The following is a 26,983-nucleotide window of genomic DNA, read 5'->3' as shown; positions in this document are numbered from 1 at the left end:
AAGTTGGGTCGGGGAGACGAACAAACTGAAAACTACACTTGCTTGCAGGAGTGGTTGGTGTCTGGCTGGATGAGCCCCAGGACTCATCTGGCTCCCTAGCAGCGCTAGCTGGAGAGGTGGCTGTGAAACAGAGAGGGATGGGTCTGTGCAGGGCAGAGCTCAGGCACCCCCGAGAGAGGCTGGGGGACGGGATCCAGTCTGAAAGTGCAAATGGGGCATGTAGGCATAGGACAATACCTCACAACCTCACTGTACGTTCATAGCGTGTTGCTTTCTGTTTCTAACCAAATCGTCACGCCCTCTGAGATAGTCTGTTGTGGCTTCTGAAGGTCCTGGTATTTAATAGTGCCATTTCAGACCATTTAATGGCATCTTGACAGCAAAAAATCCTGATATGAAAGAAACGAAATAAAAGAAATGAAGTAGAAGGATGCTGCTTGGCAGGACGGTAATAAGACGTGTTTAAAAGAAACCTTCATTAAGCTTCAATTTGGCAGAATTATGCCTGTACAAAAGAAAATGAATAATATACAACAGGCCGAAGATGCTGCCAAAGATTGGAAGGTGTAGTTGCATAGGCCCAAATGGATCTCTTAAAAAATAATCAAGCAGTTTGGGGGAGGGAGGAATTTTCCACATAAACTTTGCATGTACATGAACTGCTCTGCTCCAGAGCTGTTTATCTTGATGCTTTGCATAGGCCTGAGTCTGCATTTTTATCTTTTTCTGCAAAGTTAAATGCCTTTAGTTGGAAATCAGCTTGACCTGTGGTAGTTCCTGAAAAAAAATCTGTCATCTGGTCCCACTGATCTGTATTTAATGTAATTCTTTCACTTGCTTATTCTTCAATGTTCTGAGCAGTTTTTCATTTGTCTTTTAACTACATACAATTCTTAATGCTTCTTTTAAAATGCCAAAAGAGGAGTTTCTATTTCTGTTGTAGTCCTATGCTTATTTATCCTTCTTTTATAATAGTTTTCTGTTTCCTCTTACTTGTTATAAACTACTAAATCCTATATTGCTTTTAACTCTTTTGAAAGAATTTTCCTCCACTTTTCTTGTTTTTAGACTAATATGTTTGTCTGAAAGCTGTATGTTCTGCCTTACTTCTTTCTACTTAACTTTTGAGCTCGTTGACTGATGTCAGCCAAAATTGACAAAGTGGTGTCGGTCTTAAGGATATAAAATATTTACAGGTTTTATGAATGTCATCAGGTCGGTTGAGGGGGAAGGACCGAAATTAATGTTTCTGTTGATGGAAAACCTGCAGCATGGTTTCAGGTTATCTGCTCTGTTAGACCTGACTTGAACTGGGCAGCTAGTTGGTGTACAGCTCTGAACCAGCTGGAGGTTATGCTGCCCTTTGACAAGCTGATGGGGAGCACAGCTGGATTTAAAAACAGCTCTGTAATAGCTCTGAGCTGTGGCCAGAGGATGCCTATACTCTGCAGTGCAGACGTGAAGTTGTGTAGGATGCGTATGCGAGATAAGTGATTCGGACCTGATCTTGAAGTACCCCAACTGAATGATTCTGAAAATTGAGCTCTGTGAAGTCACCATTTCCATGGAGCAGCCTTCAAACCATGTTAATCGGTGAAATTTTGAGTTAGAATCTGGTGCATATGCTGGTCTCCACATGATTTGAGGGCTTGACAGCATTAAGTTTGTTGCAGTATAATGTCTGTTGGCGTACTGTGTAAATGGATTTTTTTTTTTCTTTTTAAGAGGGAGAACTCCAGAAGGACAATGTATTTGTAATCTTCACTTACATCTTACAGTAGCTCCATGCTGAAAAGATAAAATAACAATTTTCAGTTTGGAGGGTTTTTTTTTGCGTGTCTTTTTTTTTTTTTTTTAAAGGAGGAGAGATTGGGGGTTGTGCTGCTTTTTTTCCCAGTGCCTTTTCTAAAACGTGGTTCAACAGGATGTTTGGGGGAAATGTGACATTATTGGGTTTTGGCATTCCAGGAGAGCTTGAAGTGGATCCAGCCTATCGTCTTATGCATTCCCTTCTGTACCGAATGTCAGGAGTAATTCATGTTGTTGACAGCTATGTCAACATGTGAAACTGAGTGAAGGACAGGAACTAAACAAAAAGCTAATAATAGAAGAGGCAAGAAAGTGAGAAGTGAACACTTCGTTAGTAAACTTTCTCGCTGTCACGAGTAAGAGGGTCAAATAGTGCAGCCTGTCCTTATCTGTTACTGCAGGCGCCTCCTTGTTGGCAACGTTCAAGCAAAAGAGAGCTGTTTGTACATCTATGTGCGGTTTGTAAGTATGGGAAACAAGCAATTTACCCAAGAAACACTCGCAGTGGATTTATGTAGAGGCATATGAAAGTCACTTTGATTCATCTCCATTTCTTTGATTATTTACCCTACTTTAAGCTTATGCTTCCAAAAACTCTATAAAGTATGATCTCACTTGTACCCATTGCAAATATTAAATATATGGTTTGTCTCCCAGGCAATGCGAGGCATGATGTTAGTTGTTGTTTGATGCATCTTCTGCAATAGAAGAGTCATTTCTGTTGGTTCAGTGATTACCACAGTATGTATCCCATCATAAGCTAACCGGCAACTCTAGTACAGGCTGTTGAAGAAACATTTTTTCTATTTTGGACATGCTTAGTCATTCCTGTTTTGGCCTCTAACAGGTTATGGGCATTGCTCCTTTTTCTTTCCTAGTAAATCCTGTGAACTGGCTAATCCAAAGGTCAGTTTGTGTGAAACAGTCTCTGGTGCGGGAGGATGGGAATTCTGGAGCGCTGTGTTATTGCCCAAGTGTGTTGTGTACGGCTAGCAGAAATCAGAGAATATGTTCCACGTTCCCTTGTGTGGTGGTAAACCTAACAGTTTACATCACGCAGGTATGGAGTGGCTGCTAAATATGGGACAAGCATATGTAAGAGGATCTTTATTAGTAGGGAATATGATACAGCCCTTCTGTGTCCTAAAGACAGCATTCAGCTATAAATGTATCTTCACAGTTGTAAATAGAAAACTTTACTAAAGACACTTACCTCTAATTTTGCTTTTTCTGATAGTTAGACCTGCTTGTTTGTTTGTTTTACTTGTGATTTGGTGTAGGCAGTGTAAAACACATTCATATCCTTAATTATTAGCACATTTTGTGTTGATTTTTTCAGGTGGTCTAGTGTGCAGATCTAGTACATTTTGTGTCTAACTGAATTGTTACATAAATGAAAATATTTTCTCTTGCCAGAAGGAAAATGTTTTCTATGGGGACTTCCGCTTCTGATGCCAAAACTCTTCAGAAGACTTACTTTGATGCTTGGCTTAAAGGAAGATGATGTTGTTAATTAATTCTGAGCATCCTTCAGGAGGCTGGTGGCCCTGCTATCACTGGTGAATGCTGTCATGGACAACTTCAAAGGGTAAAGACAGTATTTTTGTGAGACTGTTTTAAGTTAGTGCTCTGATACAGGAAGCAGTGGGTTAAGTTTTTGGTTTAGATGAACTGCCCAAAACTCTTTTCACTTTTAAAACCATTCACAAATTATGGGAACAAATTAGAGAAAGAATTTGTTGGAGTAGCTGTCCAGCTTTCTGTATGAGCTGTCTTTGAAGGGTGTATTTACTCTCCAGATTATAACATAGTATAGATATACTTGTGATGCTTGAAGTGAACTAATTCAGGTTCTGGGAGCAGTCTTATTGCAGAATACAAGCAGTGAAGTAACTTTGATATTGTTGAGCTGTGTACTGCTGCAGCCTGACTAGATACCTGAATACATTGTTTAAAGACAGTTTTAGGGTAAGTATTTCAAAACTATACCACAGATAATTTTTGCTGTACCTTCAGATACTCTTCTACAGTTGTTTACTGCAAGGGCCAGATTTCATTTCGTACTTGATTTCATTTCTGTAAGTCAGTGCAAGATGTTTTTCTCTTTGTAAATCCCTGAAAATAATGCTTAATTTAACCATCAGTCTTTGTTGCTTGAGGGGTAGTTTTGGCTAATGTTTCTTCATAGTCTTCTCTTTTTTTAAACACAGTAAGTGGGAAGCTGCACTTAGTAGCTTCCAACTAAATAATTGTCTTAAAATAAAATGTAGTAGTTTATTAATGTTTTAGTAGCAGTACTTTGTTTAAGATGATACTCAAAAGCGTACAGTTTGCTTTCTAAGAATGTTTTATCTGCTTACTATGTTTATTCATTCTGTTTTATCAGCTCTTTTCCAAAACACCACAAGCAGTTAATGCACTTTATAAAGGACTCCTGACCTTTTGCATCTTTCAAAGTCGTATCTAGATGTCACCAGTGTTTCCCATGTTAACAGTTCTGAGCATGTTTTACTATATGTGCCTTCGGCGCCGAGCTAGGACAGCGACGAGAGGAGAAATGAACAGCCGGAGGGCTATTGAATCAAACACCCGAGCCTTACCTATCAATGTTGAAATAGTTCAGTATGCCAAAGAAGTGTTGGATTTCAGCTCTCACTACGGTAGTGAAAACAGCATGTCATATACCATGTGGAATTTAGCAGGTATTCCAAACGTGTACCCTAGTTCTGGTGACTTTACTCAGACTGCTGTCTTTCGAACTTATGGGACCTGGTGGGATCATTGCCCTAGTGCTCGGCTGCCGTTCAAGAGGACGCCACCCACCTTCTGTAGCCAGGACTATGTGGAACTCGCTTTTGAGGAACCAGTTTATCCCACTGCGGTGCACATTCTGGAAACCTATCATCCTGGAGCTGTAGTTAGGATTTTGGCATGCTCTGCAAATCCTTACTCACAAAATCCACCAGCTGAAGTAAGGTAATTTTTTTTTTTTTTTGTCCTTTATGCTTTCTTGTAAGATGTTGAATGCTACAAATAATGTTGTTTAGCAAACTTTACTTCTTACTATTTCTCTATTTTGTCCTGTTGATTTCATCCTGTTGGTTTTCCTCATAGTAGGAACTCCTGATGAAATTCAGTTGAGGGGGCCGGAAGATGGGGACCTGGGTAATGGTAAGATAATAAAGAAAAACACTGTGTATGAGGTGTGAAGCTCTCACTGAGGAGGTGAGGGAATAGAAATGGAAGGAGGAGGGGAACAGGTAAAAGCTTATAGTGGGGAAAAACATTGGGAAAAGCTATCAGTATATGCAATCAAAGTATTGAGTATACATCCAAAAGAGATGAAATGATACCAAACCCATAAAGGAAAAAAGAACTGATAGAAGAAAGACTTAACAAAATGTATCCTATATAAAATAATATGTCAACGAATACTGTATTCCTCTAAAATACATGCTTTGGCAGTGTGAGCATTGTTGGCTTAGATGCTGGGTGTTTTTTCCCTGACCTGCCTTTTACAGATACACCTAAAAAGCGTCCTTTAGGTCTAACTTAGTATCCCATGCTTCCTAATATTAGGCCGTTGATCTTTATTCAAAACTCCTAGAAAATCGGGTGTCATGTTATATATTCAAAATTCCCAATTAATATATTTTGTGTGATTCTATGGTCCACTGTTATTTAGTGAAGTTGTTTGTTTTATAGCTCTCTAATAAGTATATACTGTATAGCTCTAAAGTAAACATCCGAATTCAAGGAAAAGTGATAGGTGGAACTAATAATAATAGACTGACTTCAGAAGTAGGACCGTGTTTGGCACTGTAATACAGAACTTATTTATAGGATGGTATGTGGTGAAGGCAGCTTTTAAGACTTTTGAACTTAGAACCTAATGTGAAATTACTGTTGGCCAGTTACTCTGTGAACTTTCATTTTACTTTTTTATTTTATGATACAGATTTTGCTTCTTTATTTTATGATGTAGCCCAGATTTATGTAGAGATTATTTCTGTAAGTGTTGATAATACTGTATCAGAGTAATAGTAAGATACTGTGCTGCAGGGCAATACAAGGATGTAATTCTGAGTAATAAGCTAATGCTGTTTTATGAAAATGTCTGTTTAGGTTTTGCTTCATAAAAAAATACACTTTTTTAGTTTTGTGTAAAGACCAAGAAGCGTTGAAGGAAAGCTCAAGAAATCTTAACTGAAGGAGCTATTTAGTAAGGTGTACTAAAAAAGAGAAAATTGTTTAAAGAGCTAAAAGAAGATGGAAGCGAAAATATTAATATAAAACTTTTTGGGATGTGCTTTATGACTCCTGTTGGGGTGTGGTCAGAGTGAGAGCTCAGACTTTCCCTTCTTCATAAAACAGGATGAAGTTTCTGTGGAACCCTGCCTTTTAATTCGTAGGCAGGTGTGTCTTCTGTTCTGCCTACCTAAGTTAACAACATTTTTGGTTAGAAGGAGGTTGTCTCAGGGAGCCTCAGAACCAGTTGTCTGTGCTGCATCTTCAGTACTTGCCAGTCTTGATGCTAGCATAGTGTTAAAAGCACTTTCGTCTTTTTTTCTTTTGGCTTGCCTTTTCTCAGCAGGACTTGTCTGTTCAGAGCTGCACATTTGGTTTGTCTATTTCTTTCTTCCGAAAGAGACAAAAATGTCTTATGCACAGTGTCTTGAATGGAAGATGAAGGAATCCTTTCTCCATGTGAGATACGCAGTATTTTTTCCTCTGTCCGTTTGCTCACCTTTGTGAAGGCAATATGAAGAGTTGCAAGAACGCGGTCTCTTTTCTGCTTCAGTTCCTGGTCTCTTGTTTTCATTTCCAAAAATTCTCTGAGATGTCAAGTAAGAATCATTTTTTTTGAAGGTGGAATGCTGCTGATAATCTCAGGTGACTCTGTGTTTCACTGATGTTTTGGACTTGAAGAACTGCAATACTATTTTCTTCTGTTAAAAAAGGCCATGTCTCCGTTACTCAGAGTGCAGTTAGAACCTCGTTTTCCTCTTCTGACTATTTTGATACTCAATTTTAAATCACCTTATTACCCAAAAACCTTAAGGTGCTGCTTTGTTCTATCTGCTGATTCTGGATCTGTTTCTTTCTGAACACCAATGTAGAAAGGGCGGGTCATTAGAAAGGTTCCTTTTCATCAGTCCTTACTTTGATATAAAAAGAAGGCCAAATTAATGGTGGGGTCAAAACCACCATTTGACCGACAAAAATGGTGGAGGAAAAAGTCTGCTGAGACTTGTTGAAATATTATGCTTATTCGGTTATACTAGTTCATCTGAGTAATCTTTTTTTTTTTCTTTGTTTAGTATTTAAAACATCAGCTCATCCAAGACTTCTGTGTGCAGAAGCATCTAAGGGGCTCTGTAGGCACTTGGTGTACTGCAGTCCTTCCTTAAAAGGACTTTATATATTCTTGAAGAAAAATTGTTATAGCCCACATAGCTGCCCAATGTGTTGCTCATTTTACGCTTCACTCACATGAGAGAACAATTTATGCAGGTGGTCAGAATAAGCTCTTTTAGTCCTCTGATGCCGGTGCATTGAATACTGCTATCAGTTACAGTTTTGTGTGATACTGTCTCAGATCAGCTTTATTCAGAGTCTCCTTAGGGGTGGGATCAGCTCTTCATGGAATGGGAATAAGTATTTATTTTTCAGAACAGAATGTAATGGTTCCTAAATAATTCTAATGCTTAAAACGTGACAGTTAATTTGAAGGTGTTTTTTTTTATTATGATTTAACCAGCTTTTGGCAATTTGAGGTTTCTCTGTCCTCTCATATAGTTTGCTGCTTTAAACAGAGAAGACATTACACCACTCTGCATAAAACAATTTTTAAAAATCATAAATGTCAGAGAAACTGCTGTCTTTACACACGGAGACCTTTTGTGCATTTCATCAGTGCCACTCACACCGTGACTGTTGCAAAGCGTTTGGTAATTTCTTAAACTATGTTAGTATTCATGTACAAATTTCTTACATGGATTATCTGAATGCAGAAAATCCAACCAAAAACTAATAATCCAAGAACAAGGGAATATTGTATAATATAGTCTCATTTTTTATGTGACAAAAAAATACCTCCCTTTTTTGTATTGTGTTGTGCTGTGATTATGCTACTGGTGTAGCCTTGAGAGTTTGTACTGTGGCGCATGTTCTGTGTACTTAGGGTTCGGTGACAACTATGAGTGCCTCTGTGCCCAGTGGGAGAGGCAGAGCTCCACACAGGCATGATAGGGACACTGCATCTGTCAGTGGTGGGAGCTGAACCCAACCAAGAGAATTTTCTTTGTTCCTCATAGTGCGTTAGATTGATGGACAAGATATAGCTAGCTTCTGTGATGAGGAAAGTGTTTTCTTCCCTGTTATTTTCCCTCCTCATTTACCCAGAAGGCTTACTCCTGGTGGTTCCCTAATGGCTTCTTTGGTGTCAGCCCTTTTGAAACATTCTGATACTCCTAATAGCTGCTGTCAGAGTAGAAGAGTTTGTGTGTTTTTAAATGGGAGCTTTCAAGTCAGAAATATTTTTTTTTCCCCCGAAGTTTTTCAACTTTCTTCTTTCACAAAAAATAACTTTGCTTCTTAAATTTGGAATATAAAAGAAAAAATTGGTCCATGTTCTTCTTCTGTCGTGGTCTTTTTTTAACTTAATTTGACAGTTTCTCTTATCTCATGTACGTTATAGTGACACCATGTATTCATATGCTTTTATAAAAGCTCAAACTAGAGATTCCTAACTAGTCTGGGATGTGTGGCAGTGCTTGGGGTGGTGTTTCACAGCATATGTCCTTACTGCTGTGTGATGATTGCTTCTTTAGTAGTTTGGAGATTGTTTTGTAATTCTTTTTTTTTTTTTTTCTTGTTTTCCACAGATTAAGTACAACACTGATTAGGTTGTTTCTTACAGGTGAGGTACCGTGATCATTTGACTGGCTGGGAGCAGTTCCAGAAGCATCAGTGGCAGCACTCTGCCTTTTGCGTTCCCGCCATTTATTTTTAGTTAATATAATTTCTTTCATATCATTTAGAATTTTGTTAGATGCTCTTTTGAGCAAAATTCTGAGTTTGATTTGTAGGTGAACAGCTTGGCTCAGTATTTCCTGTTTTAGCTGTGTTTGCTGCATGTTGAGGGTCCTTTCTCTTTCTGAAGGCCTTGAAGCCTGTAGAAGCAAAAGCTACTGCAAGCAGAGGAGCAGGCTAAGGAAGATGGACAAAATAAGAGGCTCCCTCTCCTTCCATTAGGAAGTTCATTGTATTTAGGCAATAGGCTCTCTCTGGAATTCTAACCCAGGTGGGAATGATGCAGATTTGTTTGCTGGCAGCTGGGATTGGGATGAAAATGTTTGATGAAAAAAAAATCCCCACTTCTGAGTGAAACCAGAAAGGCAGTGTACTGAATGTAAAATATCTTCAGTCTCTTGCTTGTAGAGAGCGGCATTCAGATGGTTCTTTGGCTCTACCTTTTGCTCCCTGTGAATCTCAGATGAAGGCACCCAAAACACTGCTGATACCATCAACACATTAGAGTGTGATAAAGGACCTTCAGGGCTGTATCTCACCTATGTGTAACACACAACTTACGTTCTAGCCATTTGCATCCTTATTTATAACTTGTTTTGACGTCTTCAGGGAAACAGCTTTTTGTTGTCCTGATGACTGTCATAGAGGAACGAGTTCTGGGTTCATGGAACACAGTCATTTCTGAGAAATCCATAAAAAGCTCATGTGGACAGGGCAGTTATTTCAAATATCTTTTGCTATTTTAACTGTCCTGAGCATTCTTGCAGTCCTATCTACTCTCTCTGGTATTTCAGAATTGAAGTCTCAAAGTAGAAATGAAAATCTGAGGCATTTTTCCCCTATAGTAATTAGACTGCTGTGAACTCTGCTTATCACCTTGATCTGAATGGTTCTAAAATTGTTCTCATGATCACTCTTCCCTGCCTTTTGTATTTATGAACTTGCTGCTGTGGCCAGAGGTGTGCTTTACAGGTTATGTTGAACCTAGGGTGCTGAAGCATCTTTGGCATGTTAGCAGGCAGAAGGTGTTTTCTTGTAGGTAACCTACAGATTATTTACAGAGCACTTGCTTGGATAAGGGCGGATGGGATGTATTATAATTTCGTATCGTGGTTATAATTGTTGCAGAAGTTGCCATTTCAGCAAAGGTGTGATCATATTATTTTTCTGAGTTTCTGTTTGTTCTCCTTCTTGGTCTATCTGAGACTTTCCCTTCTTTTGACTTTTAACACAGCTATAAGTTTCTCTGGACAGGGTATGTATTTTTTGTTGCTGATTACCACATAGTGCTTTATTCACTTTCTACACCAATCTCAATTTTACAATGCAAGAAATATCAGCAGATTGCAGGCAAAGTCTAATCTTGTCTCGCTGGAGAGAAATCTGATTACTTTTCCTAGGAACCACTTTTCCAAAGATTTTTTCTTATTATATATTTTCTTCTGGAGTAACCTCAGTGTACTCAGGCATCATCTTAGCCATTAAAAAGCTTTCCAACAGCATTAGGTGAACAAAAAATTAAACAAGCATTAAATAGGTGCTCTCATTTGACACAAACCTTGCAAACATGTTTCTCAGCCTAGAAATTACTAGACTGTATTTTCCTTCACGTTGAGGGAAGGGGAATGGGAATTTATTTTTTTTACCATATAGGTGTATAGAGTCTTTAGACTCCATCAGAAATTTGAGCAGAATGAGTTCCTGGCTATCTTCATGAGGCAGAGAGAAATCTAATGGGAAAACTGAGTCCATTAAAGCTGAATGGAAAAACTTAACTTAAAGTCCTAATTTCCTTTAATCAGTAGAGAAGGTAATAAAGATGTTACTGCCTCTCATTCAGGCTTTGCATGGCACTGTAAAGACTGAGGCTTTCTGGCAGGTTGCTGGTGAAACCTTATCAAAGCACTCTCATTGCAACCTCTTTGATCAGCTCTTGCTTTGTATCTGCCAGACTTGAGGACACACAGTGTCCTACCTTCAGTCATTTGATTCTGCTTGATTTTTTTGAGAGCTACCTAATTAACTTGAAGAGGTGGGAGGGAAGAATATTTCCTGTGACTTCTTGGTATTTGTTGGGATACAATTTCTCTTTGTTTTGGGTTGATTAGTTATCGAGCATCTTAAGCTTGGAACAAGTGCAGGCAACCTTATTAGGAAAGCTGATTTTGGTGCGCAGCCTCAAACCAGGACTGTCAAAATGCCTTTCTTCTGAAGAATTTTGAAATGGATGGCCATAACAAAAATATGCTCCAGAACAGAAGAAAGCCTACTGAAGTCTCTTGGAAATTTAGACTTTTTTGATCCATTTCCAATTGTGGAGTCTTGACTCCCATTCAGATTATGTGTAGCCCATTTAAGTGTCAAAGTGCTGATCCTAGATGAAGAGACCATTTCCAATTGCAGTAATGGGTCTATTAAGATTATGCCTACACTCAGGAAGAATATACCATCCCTGACTCAGAGCAATTGCTGTGACTTGTTCTTGTGTGCGGTGCCACCAAGGGAGAAAAGAACATAAAATCATCCTGGTAGACTTCAGGTTTTCCAGTTAAACCAACAGTGAACTCCTTTAAAGTTAGATTGGTGGGCTGTTGATGAAAACAGTATGACAAGGACAGTGGAAAATAGTCAGCGGACCTGTTCATCAGCACTTGGTATGTAATGTGGAGTTTCACGAGACTGTAAAAAGTTGTGCTCAGTGTCTTGGCTTTACTCTTCCCTAGTTTATTAAAGAGGCTGGGAACTGGAGACACTGCTTGCTGAAGGAGGTTATTACTGTGCAGTTTGATGAACCTAGACCTCCAGTTGCATTATTCTTTTCCAGAGCTCTATTACTGCTAGATAATCCTCTCTCCAGGGCACCAAAGGAGAAGTGAATAACCGAGACACGTTCTTGTAAAAGTTGATGGTCCAGTGTGTGCTAAATTAGTGGAAAAAATAGGCTTGAGTTTCCTTAGGGATAGTTTGAGTGGGTACACGAAAGTGTCAAAGCAAAATGTCACATGGTGATCTGGATGTGTTCAAGAAAGGTCGTGTGCATTGCCAACATTATTTGCTTAGGGAATCGACCTGTGCAAGAGAGTGTGACAGTGGGACTATGTCTGTTACTTTTTGCCATGAGCTGACATTCATTTCCTACATGAATGAAATCTTTTCTTAGTAATACATCTCTCTTACAAAAACTGTTGACCTTAGAGTAGAGTTGTCCACTCTCCTACATTGGTACTTTCTGATGTGCCATATATTCACCAGTCCTGCATATTTGGTTTTAGTTTATGACTTTCTTTTTTCCTTTGACAGAAGACTTCTACAGGCCTCCCATTCTACTGTAAGGTATTTGTGGAGAGTGGCATGATGTAGGATAGGAAAATTTATCTGTTTGTACCTGAAAATGTCCATTGTGAAATGGAAGTTTCAGCCAATACGGATTAATTTTCATATCCTTGAAACAGTAGCAAATATCAAGCTTCTGAGCCTTATTTATACAGTGTGCTATGTTTTAATGAAAGTCCTTACATATGTTTTACTATTTGTCATGATGGATAAAGTTTAAGCATTTGGGTCTGGAAAATAAAGCATGTTTGAATAATTTCTTTTAATTAATTCCACCCCTCCACCCCCCGTATGTTCTGCAGTATATGTCAGTGTTGAAGTTCAGAGTAGTGGTATCTGGTAGGTAAAGCCAAGATGCTGAGGTACTAGGGAGCAGATACAGTGTTTTTGAGACCCATGTGACAGGACAAGTAGCCTGAGAGAAATCCTTGAAGCTGGGACTAGGGTGATTGGAAAGAAATGGAGTAGATGTGGAAGTGTCTGGGTTTTGCACATGGGATGCAGAGATCGCTGTAAGCGTATTGTCAAAGTGAGTAGCAGCAGTGGTTGCTGAAGGCTTCCTTCTTTAGGAATTAACTAGACTTGAAGGAGGAGAAGATGGGCATCAGTGACTGAAGGACCTCTAAAATCCATTCACTGGATGAGGACCCATGCAGATATAAAGACCATGTTTCTGTTTTGAGGCCTTTTGACAAGTTTGTGAGCACTCAAGACCTAATGAACATAAGACTGTTCTCCAGATTACTCAATTGGCAGCAGGTTTCACTGTCATTTACTGGAGGAGATTTGAGGTCTGTGTGTGAAAATAAGGATGTATGTATGGAAGTTCTGTGCATGGCCTGAACCACCTTCTGTTGCTGGAGCAAAGAGGATAAGAACTTTTCAGTTTAGCAGTTTGGAAAGTCTAACTTTTTTTTACAAAGGACCCTTTCAAAAATGACTTGAAGATTCGATTTTCTCTGGTAATTTGACAGTGAATTACTTTAAAAAGGAATAGTTTGCTTGCCTAGACAGATAAACAAAGTAAAATTTAGATGACTTTTTTAATAACTTGCAATGCTGCAATTTGAACAGGTTTGATATTAAAGAGTCTGAACTGTGGGGTTTTTTTGTGAAAACCTTTTGTGGGAAATAAGAGACATGGCAAGACTGTTCCTTGACTACTTACATTAACACACCATTGTTGTGAAGACATCTGTAATCCATTTGTTACAATTACCTTACCTGTGAGATATTAGAACAACTTGTGTGTGAATAACAGTACTCTAACACAAACGTGTGACTATAAGTGTACAGCTTGTTTTGTTAGCACAGAGAAAATATGCTAAGGTCATGAATTAGTGTGCCCTGTTAAAATCATCCTTATGATATTTACCAAATCTAGGGAGAACACAACAATTTTCCTTGTCTAGTCAACCATGTTTCTCAGTTGTTAAATACTTCTGACAGAGAAGCACTCTTACTGTGTTCAGGAATTGCTTTAGTAACTTCGATTTTAATCCCTATACTGTCTGTGTGTGCGATTTTTCTTTTACAGATGGGAAATCCTTTGGTCCGAGGCACCTACAAAGGTGAATGGTCCTCAGGCTCGGCAATTCACACCTTGTATCAAACAGATAAACTTTCCCACAAACTTAATCCGACTGGAAGTGAACAGCTCTCTTCTGGACTATTACACTGAATTGGATGCAGTAGTACTACACGGTGTGAAAGAGAGACCTGTGCTTTCACTTAAGACTTCGATGATTGATATGAATGATATTGATGAAGATGAGGATGAAGAAAAGTATGCCTGTGGAATGGACACCCTTAATAAGCAGCTTAGCATTGTTACCCTCAGGGAATGGCCGACTAACGGATATTTTGATAAACTGCCTTATGAGGTAAGAAAAGCATGTTTATACTCAGTGTATTTGTCTTGATCATTAAAGGGGCAAAGGTACTTTATAGGGTACTGGTCAAGATTGTTGTTTTTTTCCAGTTAGTTCCTTGCATTCTTTTGTGAATCTCCTGCAGTTATTGTATAGTTATGCCTGAATTATGTAAGTCTGTCTACTTCCATGGATGGATATTAGCAAGCCACTATTTGCAGTTACTGCACTTTTACTTCTCATGAATCTGCCCACTCACACACAGTTTTTACACCAGTTATTCTAGCCTTGAATTTCTAGCTCTTGAACTTAGAAGCTTCTGGCAGTTTTCCAGTAGTTTTAGTACTCATGCTTGACGAAGAAGATATATAAAAGAGATATGAAAAGATCAAATCGAGATCTGGAAGTGGAAATAGTTTGTAATAGGCTAGAAGTTTCTTTTCCCGTTATCTCTCTTACAAAAACCCAGAACTGTGTTTTTATAACTGCCATAATATTTTCATCTTATTATGAATCTGTCCAGCTACATTTTGAATCATAGTGCAGGTTAAAAGTGTTTTAGCTGGACTTCCGTACACTGTCTTGTTTTGCTGTTTGCTGGTTTTATTTTATCATTAGCACAGGAAACAGTTGTGAAGAAACTACTCCTTTCAGATCCCCTGGCAGTGGGGCAGTTGCAAGTGTGCTCAGTGTCACTGTAGATAAATATTTTCTTTCCTGTGATTCCAGTTATAATGAGATTATGAAGGATGATTGCTGAATATTGTGTGCAGGCCAGGAATTGTCAGTGGGGTGTAGCTGTTTATGGAGGCTAGTACCCTACTTAGAGTAAGAATTGACAAATTAAATACTTGTCTTGACCTCTCCTGAAATAAACTGGGTTTGCACATAGTGGAAAGAACTTGCTGGTCAGACCTCTGGACTTGGGCAGAGACAGGGTTGTTCCCGCTCTTCAGTGACTTGCGGTCTGACAAAAGAAGCAAGTGTTTGTTTACTGCGTTAACTCATGAAATGCTCTGAGCACTTGGAGCTTGAATCAGCCTCACTTTTGAAAGCGAAGGGAGGAGATCTAATCAAATGGTAGTTTGGTTTTGTCACATCTTTTGTGTCCAAGTACCCCGGTTTGGCACATGAAGGCCATGGTTGGGTGACCGTGTGCTGTAGCAACCTGCAGAAGTGTGCTGTGCTTGGAAAGAGAGAGGAAGAGAATTTAACAACTCTCTCCATCTTTCTCCTGTGTGTTTATCTTCTCTTCTTCAGTTCCTGAGTTTGGGGTGGGTTTTTTTGTTGCTGCAGTGGAATAATAAATGAGGATACTAACTGAGTTAACTCTAGTGTTGCTTTTTTTTTTTTCCCCAGAGTTGATACAGTGTTTAATGTATTTTACTGTTGGTGCTTGTATATCAATACTGAAGTAAAGAAAGTACTTTGCATATGCAGGGGTGCAGTTGATTCCAGAACATCTTAAAATGTGTAACTGTGTTTGAAAGTTTGAAAATGTGTTGGTTTTAGTAATTCAAAGAAATTAATTGTAGAGAAAACTTGATTTAAGTCTAGGAAGTTTTGTTTCAAAAGGCTGAATAAATTGATTTGTAGTGCAGTAGACTACCAGAGGGATTGATTAATCTCTCTTCTGTTCCACATGATTATACATATAAAGATTATAATTTAGGAAGTAGTTGTGTAGTCCTGTTACTCCTATGAACTTCTGCCTCCATGTACTTTATTGTGCTTTTCTGCTTTCCTGTTTGTGTATCAGCTTCTTTTTTTATCCATTTTTAAACATGTTTTGTTTCATGAATGCATTTATATGGTCTATCAATACCAAGCACGTTTTTTTTCCTTCTGCTTTGATTTAAAGAAACTGAAAATATGGGTGGAATATTTATCAGAAAACTACAAAAGACTATTTCTGGACTGGTTTTGTGACAGCAGAAATGCCAGTCTCCTACTTTCTTGGTCCAGCTGGAAGGTTTGGGTATCGGAACAACAAAAATGATGTACTTTATAGTATGACAGTTTTTTATCACATCAGATACAGGAACAGTACTCTGCATGCTGTCTTTAAGACTGACAAGTGTCAGATATTTCTGGGTAGTGTTCAAACCTTGTAATGATGAAGTAAGGCACCCGCTGACTCCTTCCAGTTTTGATTGATACGTTACATGAAAAATTGTATCTTTTATATGTTCATGTTGATTGTGAATGTGCAACTGTCCTAAGTCTTCATACATATGCCTGTTCTTTATTTTGAGCTGTTTCAAGCTTTTTCATACTACCCTCCATAATTCACAAAATACACAGGCTGAATTGTCTTCTGTGCTAATCTTAAAGTAGGCAGCAGTTCCTCCAAGCCTTTGCTTTGCCTTCATTGTCTTTCTGAAACTTCCATAGACTACCCTTTCATAGACTGTGTTGTTCCTCAAAATGACATTAGGAATGGCTTGCCGCAGTGTGAGCTCTAAAAACATTGTTAGAGTCTAGATTGCTTCTGCCAACAATAGAGAAAAATGCTCGACTCCTGGGGCACAAACTTCCTTAGAAGAAAGTGTGAAATCTTGGATGAACTAGGTGAGAGAATTTTCCTTCCCTACTCATGGAGGGTGTTAACCAGCCCTTAGTACCTGTGAAGTACTTGTACTATCATCTGTTCTCCAGAATTACCTTAAAATTGAGGAAGGATTTTCTAGGAGACACTTCATGTCCTTGTCTTTCTTCCCAGTTAACTTTGATTAGCTTGTGCTGCTTGTAAAGTGGAAGGACTAAGGCCTTAGTCTTAGTTGGCTTTACAGGATTGTTTAGATCTCAAGGCCTGAACAAGTTAAAAGCCTTAGAGAAAGGTGAGGAATACCTGCCCCAGCATACCTGTTGTGCAGTTTGAGACTCACCGAGATATGCCAGGTACCAAGAACCTAACTTTTATCCTCCAGAGAGGAGAGTCAGGAGAAATCCTTCATGCTGCAGTCAAAAAGATTTTTTTATATATATAAATTTTGATATAAAAAGATACAAATGACATCTTTTTCATTCCTTGAAGCCAACTTTTCCTAAAGCTGCCTACAAGATTTATGAGCTGTTCATGTCTACTGGGGAAGTGAATTTCACCGCTAAATGCGGATTTGGCACCTATGTTCCAGGAAAACGGGTCTGGAATGTAAGATCTGCATACCTTAAATGATACTTAGATAGAAGAGTTGGAGCAATAAGTAGAAGCATTTTTAAGTGTCATACACTTTTATCCTTCATCAGTAAACTTCTTAAATCATTCCAGAACAAATAACAGAATAGTTTGGGTTGGAAGGGACCTTAAAGATCATCTAGTTCCAACCCTGCTGCCATGGGCCTAGATCCCTCCCACTAGACCAGGTTGCTCAAAGCCCCATCCAGCCTGGTCTTGAACACCTCCAGGGATGGGGCATCCGTAGCTCCTCTGGGCAATTTGTTCCAGTGTCTCACCATCCTGACACTAAAGAATATGATTCCTAATGTCTCATTGAAATCTACCCTCTTCCAGTTTAAAACCATTATGCCTCGTCCTATCGCTATGCTCCCTGATAAAGAGTCCCTCTCCAGCCTTCTTGTAGGCCTCCTTTAAGTACTGGAAGGCTGCTATAAGGTCTCCCTGGAGTCTTCCATTCTCTAGGCTGAACAACCCCAAATCTCGAAGCCCCTTATAGGGGAGGTGCTCCAGCTCACTGATCATCTTCGTGGCTCTCCTCTGGATCCAATACTACAAGTCCATGTCCTTCTTATGTTGGGGGTCCTAAAGCTGGACGCAGTACTCCAGGTGGGATCTCATAAGAGTGGAGTAGAGGGGCAGAAACACCTCCCTCGACCTGCTGGCCACGCTTCTTTTGATGCAGCCCACGATGCAGTTGGCCTTCTGGGCTGTGAGCGCACATTGCTGGCTCATGAGCTTCTCATCTACCAGCACCCCCAAGTCCCTTTCCTCAGGGCTGCTCTCAATCGGTTCTCTGCCCAGCCTGTATTTGTGCATAGGATTGCCCTGACTCACGCGCAGGACCTTGCACTTGGCATTTTTTAACTTCATGAGTTTTGCACGGGCCCACCTCTCAAGCCTGTCCAGGTCCCTCTGGATGGCATCCCTTTCCTCCAGTGTGTCGACTGCTCCACAGAGCTTGGTGTCATCAGCAAACTTGCTGATGGTGCACTTCATCCCAACATCCATGTCACAGGTAAAGATGTTAAACAATGCCAGTCCCAATACTGACCCCTGAAGAACGCAACTCATTGCTGCTTGCCACTTGGACATCAAGGTGTTGACAACCACTCTTTGAGTGCAACCATCCAGCCAATTCCTTATCGACTGAGTAGTCCATCCATCAAATCCATGTCTCTCCGATTTAGAGACCAGGATGTTGTGCGGGACAGTGTCAAATGCTTTGCACAAGTCCAGGTAGATGACATCAGTTGCTCTTCCCCTATCCACTACCACTGTAACCCGATCTGCTCCATGACCTTGGCAGGCACAAAGGTGAGACTGACCAGCCTATAATTTCCCGGGTCTTCCTTTTTTCCATTTTTAAAAATGGGGGTTATGTTTCTGGTTTTCCAGTTGGTGAGAACTTCACCGGACTGCCACAACTTCTCAAATATGGTGGACAGTGACTTGGCAACTTTATCCGCCAGTTCCCTCAGGACCCATAGATGCATGTCGTCAGGTCCCATGGATTTGTGCACCTTCACGTTCCTTAGCTGATCTCGAACTGATCTTCTCCTACAGTGGGCTGTTCTTCATTCTCCCAGGCCCTGCCTTTGCCTTCTCCAACTCAGGTGGTGTGGCTACAGCCCTTGCCGGTGAAGACTGAGGTAAAAAAGTCATTGAGTACCTCAGCCTTCTCCATGTCCTGGGTGACCAGGTCTCCTGTTTCCTTCTGGAGAAGGCCTACGTTTTCCCTAGTCTTCCTTTTATCACTGACGTAGCTGTAGAAGCTTTTCTTGTTGTCCTTGGCATCCCTGGCCAGATTTAACTTTGTCTGGGTTTTAGCTTTCCTAACCTGATCTGTGGCTGCTTGGACAATTTCTCTGTATTCCTCCCAGGCTACCTGTCCTCGCTTCCTCCCTCTGTAGGCTTCCTTTTTGTGTTTGAGCTTGTCCAGGAGCTCCTTGTTCATCCATGCAGGCCTCCTGGTGTTTTTGCCTGACTTCCTCTTTGTTGGGATGCAATCGCTCCAAATATTTATAGGCTTTGAGATAATCAGCAAAATTTTATGCCTCTCTTTGGAAAGAGAAACTCATGAGGTCTTAAAAGCTGTCTTAACAGCTAATAACCGTATGGCACAAGATTCCCTTCTGTTAATGTCCAATATACTGCCAGTTGCTATAGCCTACTGGGCTCTGAGCGGTGGCACATGGCGGAGATGTCTCCAGCTTTAGTCCTCCTGGAATCTCGATTATTTGATTGTGCAGTCTGTAAGTAAGATCCTTTTCTGTTTGGGGTTTTTGGGTTGTTTTTTTTTTTTTTTTTTTGGATCAAGAAGGGGCTTAAAGCCTTTCCAGTCTTTCATTGCTGAGAAGATCAGAGCCTATAGCCTAGTGATGTAAAGTCCATTCTGCCAAAGCATGTTATGAGAGTAGGATAAAGAAAAGAGAGACTTAAATGGTTGTGTTTTGTGAAACAGTTGGAAGATCCACTTTTCAGGTGTTCACCTGCACTATTAAATGCACTTGCATTTGCAGCTGTGAACTATAGGATCATGGAATTAGGGACTGTGTTTTCTTAACCTATGTTGAGGAATGTGAAAAGCCCTAGAACACCATCTTCTCTTTCTTGCCTTCTCTCTTTGCCTTTTTGTGCACACATCCTTTGTCCTTTATCTGAGCATGTCTTAGTATCAATATTAATTGGGTCTAATCTGTGGCAGATCTAGGTGCAGAATGAGAAAAAAATCAGGTTATTAAATAGCGTGTTCCTGAATGAGCTGTTTGTGTAGGCCAATGTGTTTTCACATTGGAGGGACTGAAAGAGGAAATTTGTAAAATGTGCAGGTATTCTAGGTTTGACTAGTATCCAAGCATTATTTTCTGACTAAATCGATTTCTGCATTATTGTCCTGTAGCCACAGAAAGTATTTTGTTGGGTGCAAATGGCTATTGCTTGCTGTTATTCAGCAAAAAAAAGCTTAAAGCTGGAGAAACTTTTGGGTAGGTAAGTACTTTTAGGAGCCGTTGGTAAATTTTTACCCCATGTATTGAAGCATGTGATGGAGATCCTGTCTGAGCTTATAAGCGAACTTTGCAGTGGGTGAGATACCTGGGTTTTTAAGATGTTACATTTTTTTACTGATAATTCAAAATGTAGGCATATATGTAAGATGCTGCAATCAGGGACTATGATGGTGATAAAACACACATGGATCAGGTATGAATCAGGATCTTTTTTGTGTGCAGACAGCACGCAATTAAATTGTATACTGCTGCTTGTTGAATTGTTGTCAAGAATTGTGATTTGGAAACCTCCAGTTTTTGAAGGTTTTCACTCTAGTGGGTGTTGATCTTATCGTATCTCTAAAGCTGGCGTGTGCAATGTTTGCCCTGGAAATGGGAGAGAAAGTACTTTTGTACTTTTGGTCCATCATAGCCTAAAAAAAAGCAATCAGTTTTGTATAAATTATATTTTGTTTTCCTCATTATATTCCTTTGTACTGTTTTTCCAGTAAAATTTGTTTTTACTGATCGATTTATAAGAAAGTGTGAAACAATAATGGTTGCCATAATTTTTCGTAAGTGCAGAGTAGAACAGTTGTTTGTGGGGAAACTGTTACAAAATTTGTTTTCAAAGCAGATACTCAATTCTGCAGCATTCTTGGAATCACCGTGAACATAGCACAGTGCAATACAGCACATCAGGTCACATACTCGTTATGGTATCAAATTGTTCTTTATGCTAGGATACACATACATAAAAAGCAGATTTCTGACAGACACCAGACTCCAGACTAATGGTGATTCATGGTTATTAGCCTGTAGGTTTAGAACCTGTTATCTTTGTTTAATCAAAAGCCAGAAAAAAGTACTTTATATCTTAATGTCATAGTAGTGACATTTCATTATATTTTCCCATTGTAGATATTGCGAAGTGGCATAATTTCAGTAGAAAATAAAGAAAGATTATTTTTTTCTGATTAAGACATTCATGTGGTAAGAGATTTAGTCTCAGGTGTGGAAAGATTGCAACATCCTGTATGCTATGAAATATTCATTGAAGTCATCGGTTAGCGTAAAGGGACATTGGTGAAGCATTTATTCATTCACCATTATCTTTACTGCTCAGAAGTCACGAAATAACTTTGTTTTCCATTGAACAAAACTTGTGTTACTTTTTTTTATCAGACATTATTACACCACATTAATTGTAGACATAAATTTAGCTAACTATACAGCCTTTGTTGCTGAGCTCTCTGCTCTTGAAAATGTACTAAATAAGCATGGGAAAAATCTGAGGGAAAAGACATTCATAAAATAGATATTTAGGTGGCTTACAGAGTTTGAAATATCCGAAAGATTGCAAAATAGGTTGAAGCCGTCTTTCAGAATATTGAAAATTATTTAAAGGGAATTGATGGCCTTAGAAAAATAGGTATATGCTTAGGTATCTACTATTAGAATGACAAACAAAACTGTGCTAAGCAACTTCGAAGCTGAAGTATGGGTCTGAGCCAAGCAAAAATCAAAATACTCACTTGGGATTATATCTATGTTAGCTCCTAGTTAGTTTGCTCTCTCTCAGATAGCAAAATGCCAACAAACTAAATGTCAGTTGGGAGCAAACTTTGTTGATTATAATATATTAAATGCAGTTTTTACATATATATATATATATATAATATATGTGTGTATATATATCTATATATATATATCATGCTGTCATATTGAAATGCCTACACAGATCCTCTGCATCAAGCTGAGGTGAGAGTTCCAGGCACCTGCAGAGACAAAAAGCCTGGTCTGTTTTTAGGGGCAGGGATGCACGAGGAGAAGGGAAGAGGGAAGGCTTGAAATCAAGCTTGAGAGGAACTGGAGTATATGCAAACACTGTATTTTGGCATTGGAGTTGAAAGTTAAATTTTTTGAAGAGTCGTAGATCATGTTTGAAATCCAAATACTAAATCTGGAGTTGAGTAGGAAGTAACATTTTTCATTTTGCAGGAAGTTGGATTGTTTTCTTATTTCTTCTCTTCCAAAAATGAAGGGGGGAGGAGGGGAGGCGGAAGCTAGCTGCATAAACTGGTACGTTGGATGTACAATCTGTTTGGATCTTACGAAAAGCTTAATTTTCATTTTATGCCAAGCATTTTGTTCTGATTTTTGGCGGTTTTTGTCTTACGAATCTTTATAAGAAATTAAAATGAAACAATGGTATTTTGAAAGGGCCACAGGACTCTTCAGTTTAAGCTGGTTTGTGGGTAGTGTTTTTTTAAATTTACACTGATTCATTTCGGTGAGTTGTTGTTTCCCACTCTGCTTGAAAACACTTAGTCAATTTTAGTTACATAACTTGAGTGCAGGGATTTATAGCTGTTAAAGATAGCCCTGGTAAAGTAAACATTAATTTTTAGATTTCATTTTTTGAGTGCATTTTCTGTCAGTTTATAAGCTAAAGGAGATATTATTTTTTTTTGTCGAGGATTTTTGTTATTTCCTAAAGTGAGTATTTATGTGTCTGTTTGTTGATCTTCCTTTAGAAAGGAAAACAGAGCATGATAGGAGATGGAATATTTCTTAATTTCTGAATGTGAGATAAGTCATTATGAAAGCATATATATGGTGCTAGTCAGAAGGGCTGGTCATTTTTCTGAAGCTGAGATGATTCAATTTGGTAAAGGTAAAAAGGGGTTTTGCCTTTCAGATTTCACTCTGGCACAGCACAAAAATGGTCTAAAAAGTATTACAGCAAGAAAGAGACTACTTCATAAAAGAAGATCTGAATATGTTGAATTTTTTACCTAGTTGCATAGTCCAGCATAGATGAGGGAGGATGTAAGATAGAAGACAAAACACTGTTTTTTAAAGCAGGAAGCAGATGAACATATCTGAAATCAGTTCAAGGTGTGGGAAAACTGGGACATAGTATGTTTTTTCCATGTACTCTGCAAATATGCTACCATCTTAAAAACAAAATCCAGAACATAAAGAGGATGCCAATTCGGTGTTCTGATAAACGGCAGTGCAGACATTGTGAAGGGAAATATGTAAACATATTGTTTACATATATATCACTGTTTAAATTAGCATGGGTAAAGAAACTTCTCATTTGAAAGCTTCCTGTCACTTTCATATGCTGATCTGCTTTTTCCTTTCTTGTTTAATGTGTTGTCAAATTGAGAAGGCAGCGCAGTCCTATTTAATAGTTAATCAATGATTTATTTGAGAAGTTACTTTTATTTAAAAGGATTTACTTTTCTTTGAAGTAAGAACATCTTTCCTTATTCCTTTGCAGTTTTCCCTTAACATTTCAAGTGCTATATGACCATCTGTGACTTTTTTTCTGTTTTTAATATAGCTCATCCAGTTGATTTTGAGTCACCTTACAGTACCAGACCTGTGTAGACTAGCGCAAACTTGTAAGCTACTATATCAACATTGCTGTGATCCTCTACAGTACATTCATCTCAGTTTACAACCTTACTGGGCAAGGATTAATGACACATCTCTGGAATACCTACAGTCTCGCTGCACTCTCATCCAGTGGCTGAATTTATCTTGGACTGGAAACAGGGGAGCCATCTCTGTTTCTGGATTTAGCAGGTCAGTGCTAAACGTACAGAAATATTTTGACAAGCTCTGTTTGCAGAGCTGCTGCACAGTAGTTTCAGTAAGTATTTGAAACCTTATTAAAAGACAAGAAATGTCTTTGATATACTATAAAGGGTGTGATTGTAATGGCTTAGAAAAAAACAACAGCTAAAACAGTAAGAGATAGTAGATATAACAGCAGAAGTCCATTTCAATATTTAGAGTCTGCATGTGCCAAACTGCCTGTGACGGAAAGGCTTCTTCCAGGGGGAGCAGTGTTTTGCTTTCTCCTGTGTTTCCAAAAGACTCCACTAGAACCGAGCTGTCAAAAGTCCGTCTCTTGAAGAAAATGTTTGCAGTTGTTCTTTGTGCAGATGAGTCATCAGTAGGACTGTATTAGAATGGCTGCAGTAATAAACTGATTACAGTGCATGCTTACAAGGTATGGGCCCGAAGTAATCACTGGAGTGCAATGTAAATGCAAATATTTTCATAAAAATGATTTAAAACGTTAGCCCCGTTGGGAAACGGGGGGTTTGCATGTGCGTCTTCCACTGAGCTGAAAATACGACTGTGCTGTAGGTCATTAAAATAGCAAATTTGCAGGGATTCTTCTCTGTATAACAGCCGTGTTCTCTGCTTTCTTAACATATCATTTCTTGCTTCTTTGCTCGTTTGCATTAGTTAAACTGTATCTATCAATGCGTTTCATTTAAGCAAAAATTGCTGCTTCAACTAAGAAGTAATCAGCAATGGCAGTTGAAAGTCGAACTTGATGGATAAGAAACAGAAATGTTTAACATACCAAAAAAAAAAAAAAAGTTGTCTTAACTCTCATTTGTTTTCTGAATAAAAAGGTTAAATCATGTATTCAAACAATTTATTTCCCTTGGTGTCTGGGTGCCTTCCCTGGGGAAGTAAAATAATTTGAAGAAATACCTTGTCAAGAGGAGAATGTCGCTTCCTTTTTTCCTGACCTTCCAGTATAATCTAAGAGCTCTATGCTCTTTTGTGCTGGTTGGTAGAATAAGCAGATAGACATCAGCTAGTTGTTGAACGGGGTACAAACCCTTCTCCTAAATTTGGCTTTCATATTAGATACATTATGCCGAGGATAAATATTCAAGCTTTAATTGAGAATTCAACTCTGAAATCATGAAGTGCCTGCTTTATGATGCTTAGCTATTAAATCTGTCTTTTGAAAACTTAAAGAATGTGCATCTTCATGGCAATTTTTTTAATTTTCTTTTTTTTTTTTGAACCTACAGTACTGCTAAAAATGTTTGTAGAAGAAATGGAAGAAATGAATATCTAAATTCAGATAATTATAAACTTCGCAGTTCTGGCCTTTCTGACTTCCAGTTAGTTGAAAATGGCTCTATAGCTAATGACTTTTTTTTTTTTTTAACTTCAGTGTTGAACTAATAGCGGCATTTACATGTAGTCAACATTTCTAAAATAATAAATATTCATTGCTTGACTATTAATAATCTGTGAATAAACATGGTCCATTTATATTCATTATTATGGGTGATATTTATTTGTAACGAGAGGGAAAAGTTTTCTTGGACATTGATACAACTAAGTTGTCTGTATTTCCAAGAAATAGTTTTTCCTAGAAGAGATACATGCAGTCTGGGAATGTTGTAAACTAAATAATTTTCAGGTGTGACTTCTGCTCAGACTTTTCACTTCTGAATCAAAAATTCTTCACTATAACTAGATCTGGTTTTGAAAGTTTTCTTTTGCCTAATACAGAAATGATTTTGCAACTCTTTGTTCAGTAGAAGTGACTTTTCTAATAGAATTTCCAAACACATATTTTCCTTTTGACATTCTTCATCAACAGGTTTGTCAAATTTGGTGGCCTCCAGGAAAGGAAAATTTGCTGTTCCTTTGCCATGGAAGTATCTATTGATACAGGAGACTTACTAGAACAACACTTGCTTTTCAAAAGCATTGACGTAACGTTCTTAAAAAAAGTAGCTTCCTGGTAAGAGGTACTGTTCCTTAAAGGATAAATCTGTTGAGTAATGTTTTATTTTTATTGCCCTGGCTCTCATTAAGAAACCACCACCATGTGGATATTGCAGCATCCAGGACACGTAGTCATGAACTCCCACAATTTTTCCTTGTGGACTTCTAGGTGTTCTTCACGCAGCCTGACTTTTGGGAGATATTATGCAAAACAGCGTTGCCAAAGAATGGAGGTACTTTGACTTCCCTAGGAATTTTATTACACACTTAGATATTTCTTCTAATTTACTCTTCAGAATAGGAGTCTTGCAAAGGAGGTTCTCAGTTGACTGGGGAGAGTGCATTGCTGTTTTATGAGTCACCAGCTGATGTTGACTGTTACCAAAAACTTAATCAGTTTTTCAGACTGTAATTGTCCTTTGCAGAAATTAAATACTTATGTATTTCTGTCTGTCTCTATACGTAACAGTAGAAGACGTACCATTACATTTATTAGTGTAAAATCTTCTTTTACTGCCTACTGTGTGAATGTTTCTGAATCAGTTTGTTGTTTTTTCTTTATCCTGTGCTCTTTGGCTCCCTGTCTGGTCTTGGTATTCTCTATTTCTTTCTGCAATGGAAATTTTGAAATAAGGCAATGAGGTGTGCCTATGGAGTACCAAGCTGCATCTTTTATTTTTTATTTAATTAATGAAAAGTCTTCTTGTAACTTGAGGTTGAGTTCAAACGAGCCTAAATTGCTTATTCCAATCCTTAAACTTTATAAATTTTGTGCTAAGTTACTGCATGAGCAACCAGGAATGGGTGTCAAGGCAACTACTGGGAGGTGTCGAGAATTCTGCCTGGAAGGTGTAACAATTTGAAAGACTCCCTTATGCTGTTTTTAAAAGGCCAACCTATATTTGTCAATTAAAGGAGAAAAAAACATTATTTATGAAATGAAATCTGTAAATAACTTCAGAAACACTACAAATTGCTGCACCGTAGAAACGGCAAAATGCTAAAACCAAAATACCTTATCCTCATAGATAACAGCATTTCACTTTTACAAGGCCTGTTTTTTATTTTGTTTTCTTTATTTTTTTTACTTTTCTCAGCATTTGCTGTTAAAGCTGGCACTGTTATTAAAAACTTAGAATTCGCTTCATTCTTACAACTATGCAGTTTAGGTTATGATTTCTGCAAGTCAGGGCATGTTTAAA

General features: G+C 38.5%; 1 protein-coding gene across 1 annotated transcript in view; it reads left to right on the top strand.

The window, feature by feature from the left end:
- Positions 1-4,276: 4,276 nt before the first annotated feature.
- The window catches only part of FBXL4 (F-box and leucine-rich repeat protein 4), a 59,897-nt gene continuing 37,190 nt past the window's right edge, over positions 4,277-26,983 (top strand). Inside the window, exons 1-3 of the mRNA XM_009889013.1 lie at positions 4,277-4,785; positions 13,715-14,060; positions 23,572-23,816. Of these exons, the coding sequence (XP_009887315.1) occupies positions 4,277-4,785; positions 13,715-14,060; positions 23,572-23,816 (1,100 nt within the window). The remainder of the gene's footprint in view (positions 4,786-13,714; positions 14,061-23,571; positions 23,817-26,983) is intronic.

This window comes from Charadrius vociferus, unplaced genomic scaffold (assembly GCF_000708025.1).
Source record: "Charadrius vociferus isolate BGI_N301 unplaced genomic scaffold, ASM70802v2 scaffold166, whole genome shotgun sequence".
Lineage (NCBI taxonomy): Eukaryota > Metazoa > Chordata > Aves > Charadriiformes > Charadriidae > Charadrius > Charadrius vociferus.
The sequence above is the reverse complement of the archived record's forward strand: the minus strand, read 5'-3'. Positions and strand labels throughout refer to the sequence as shown.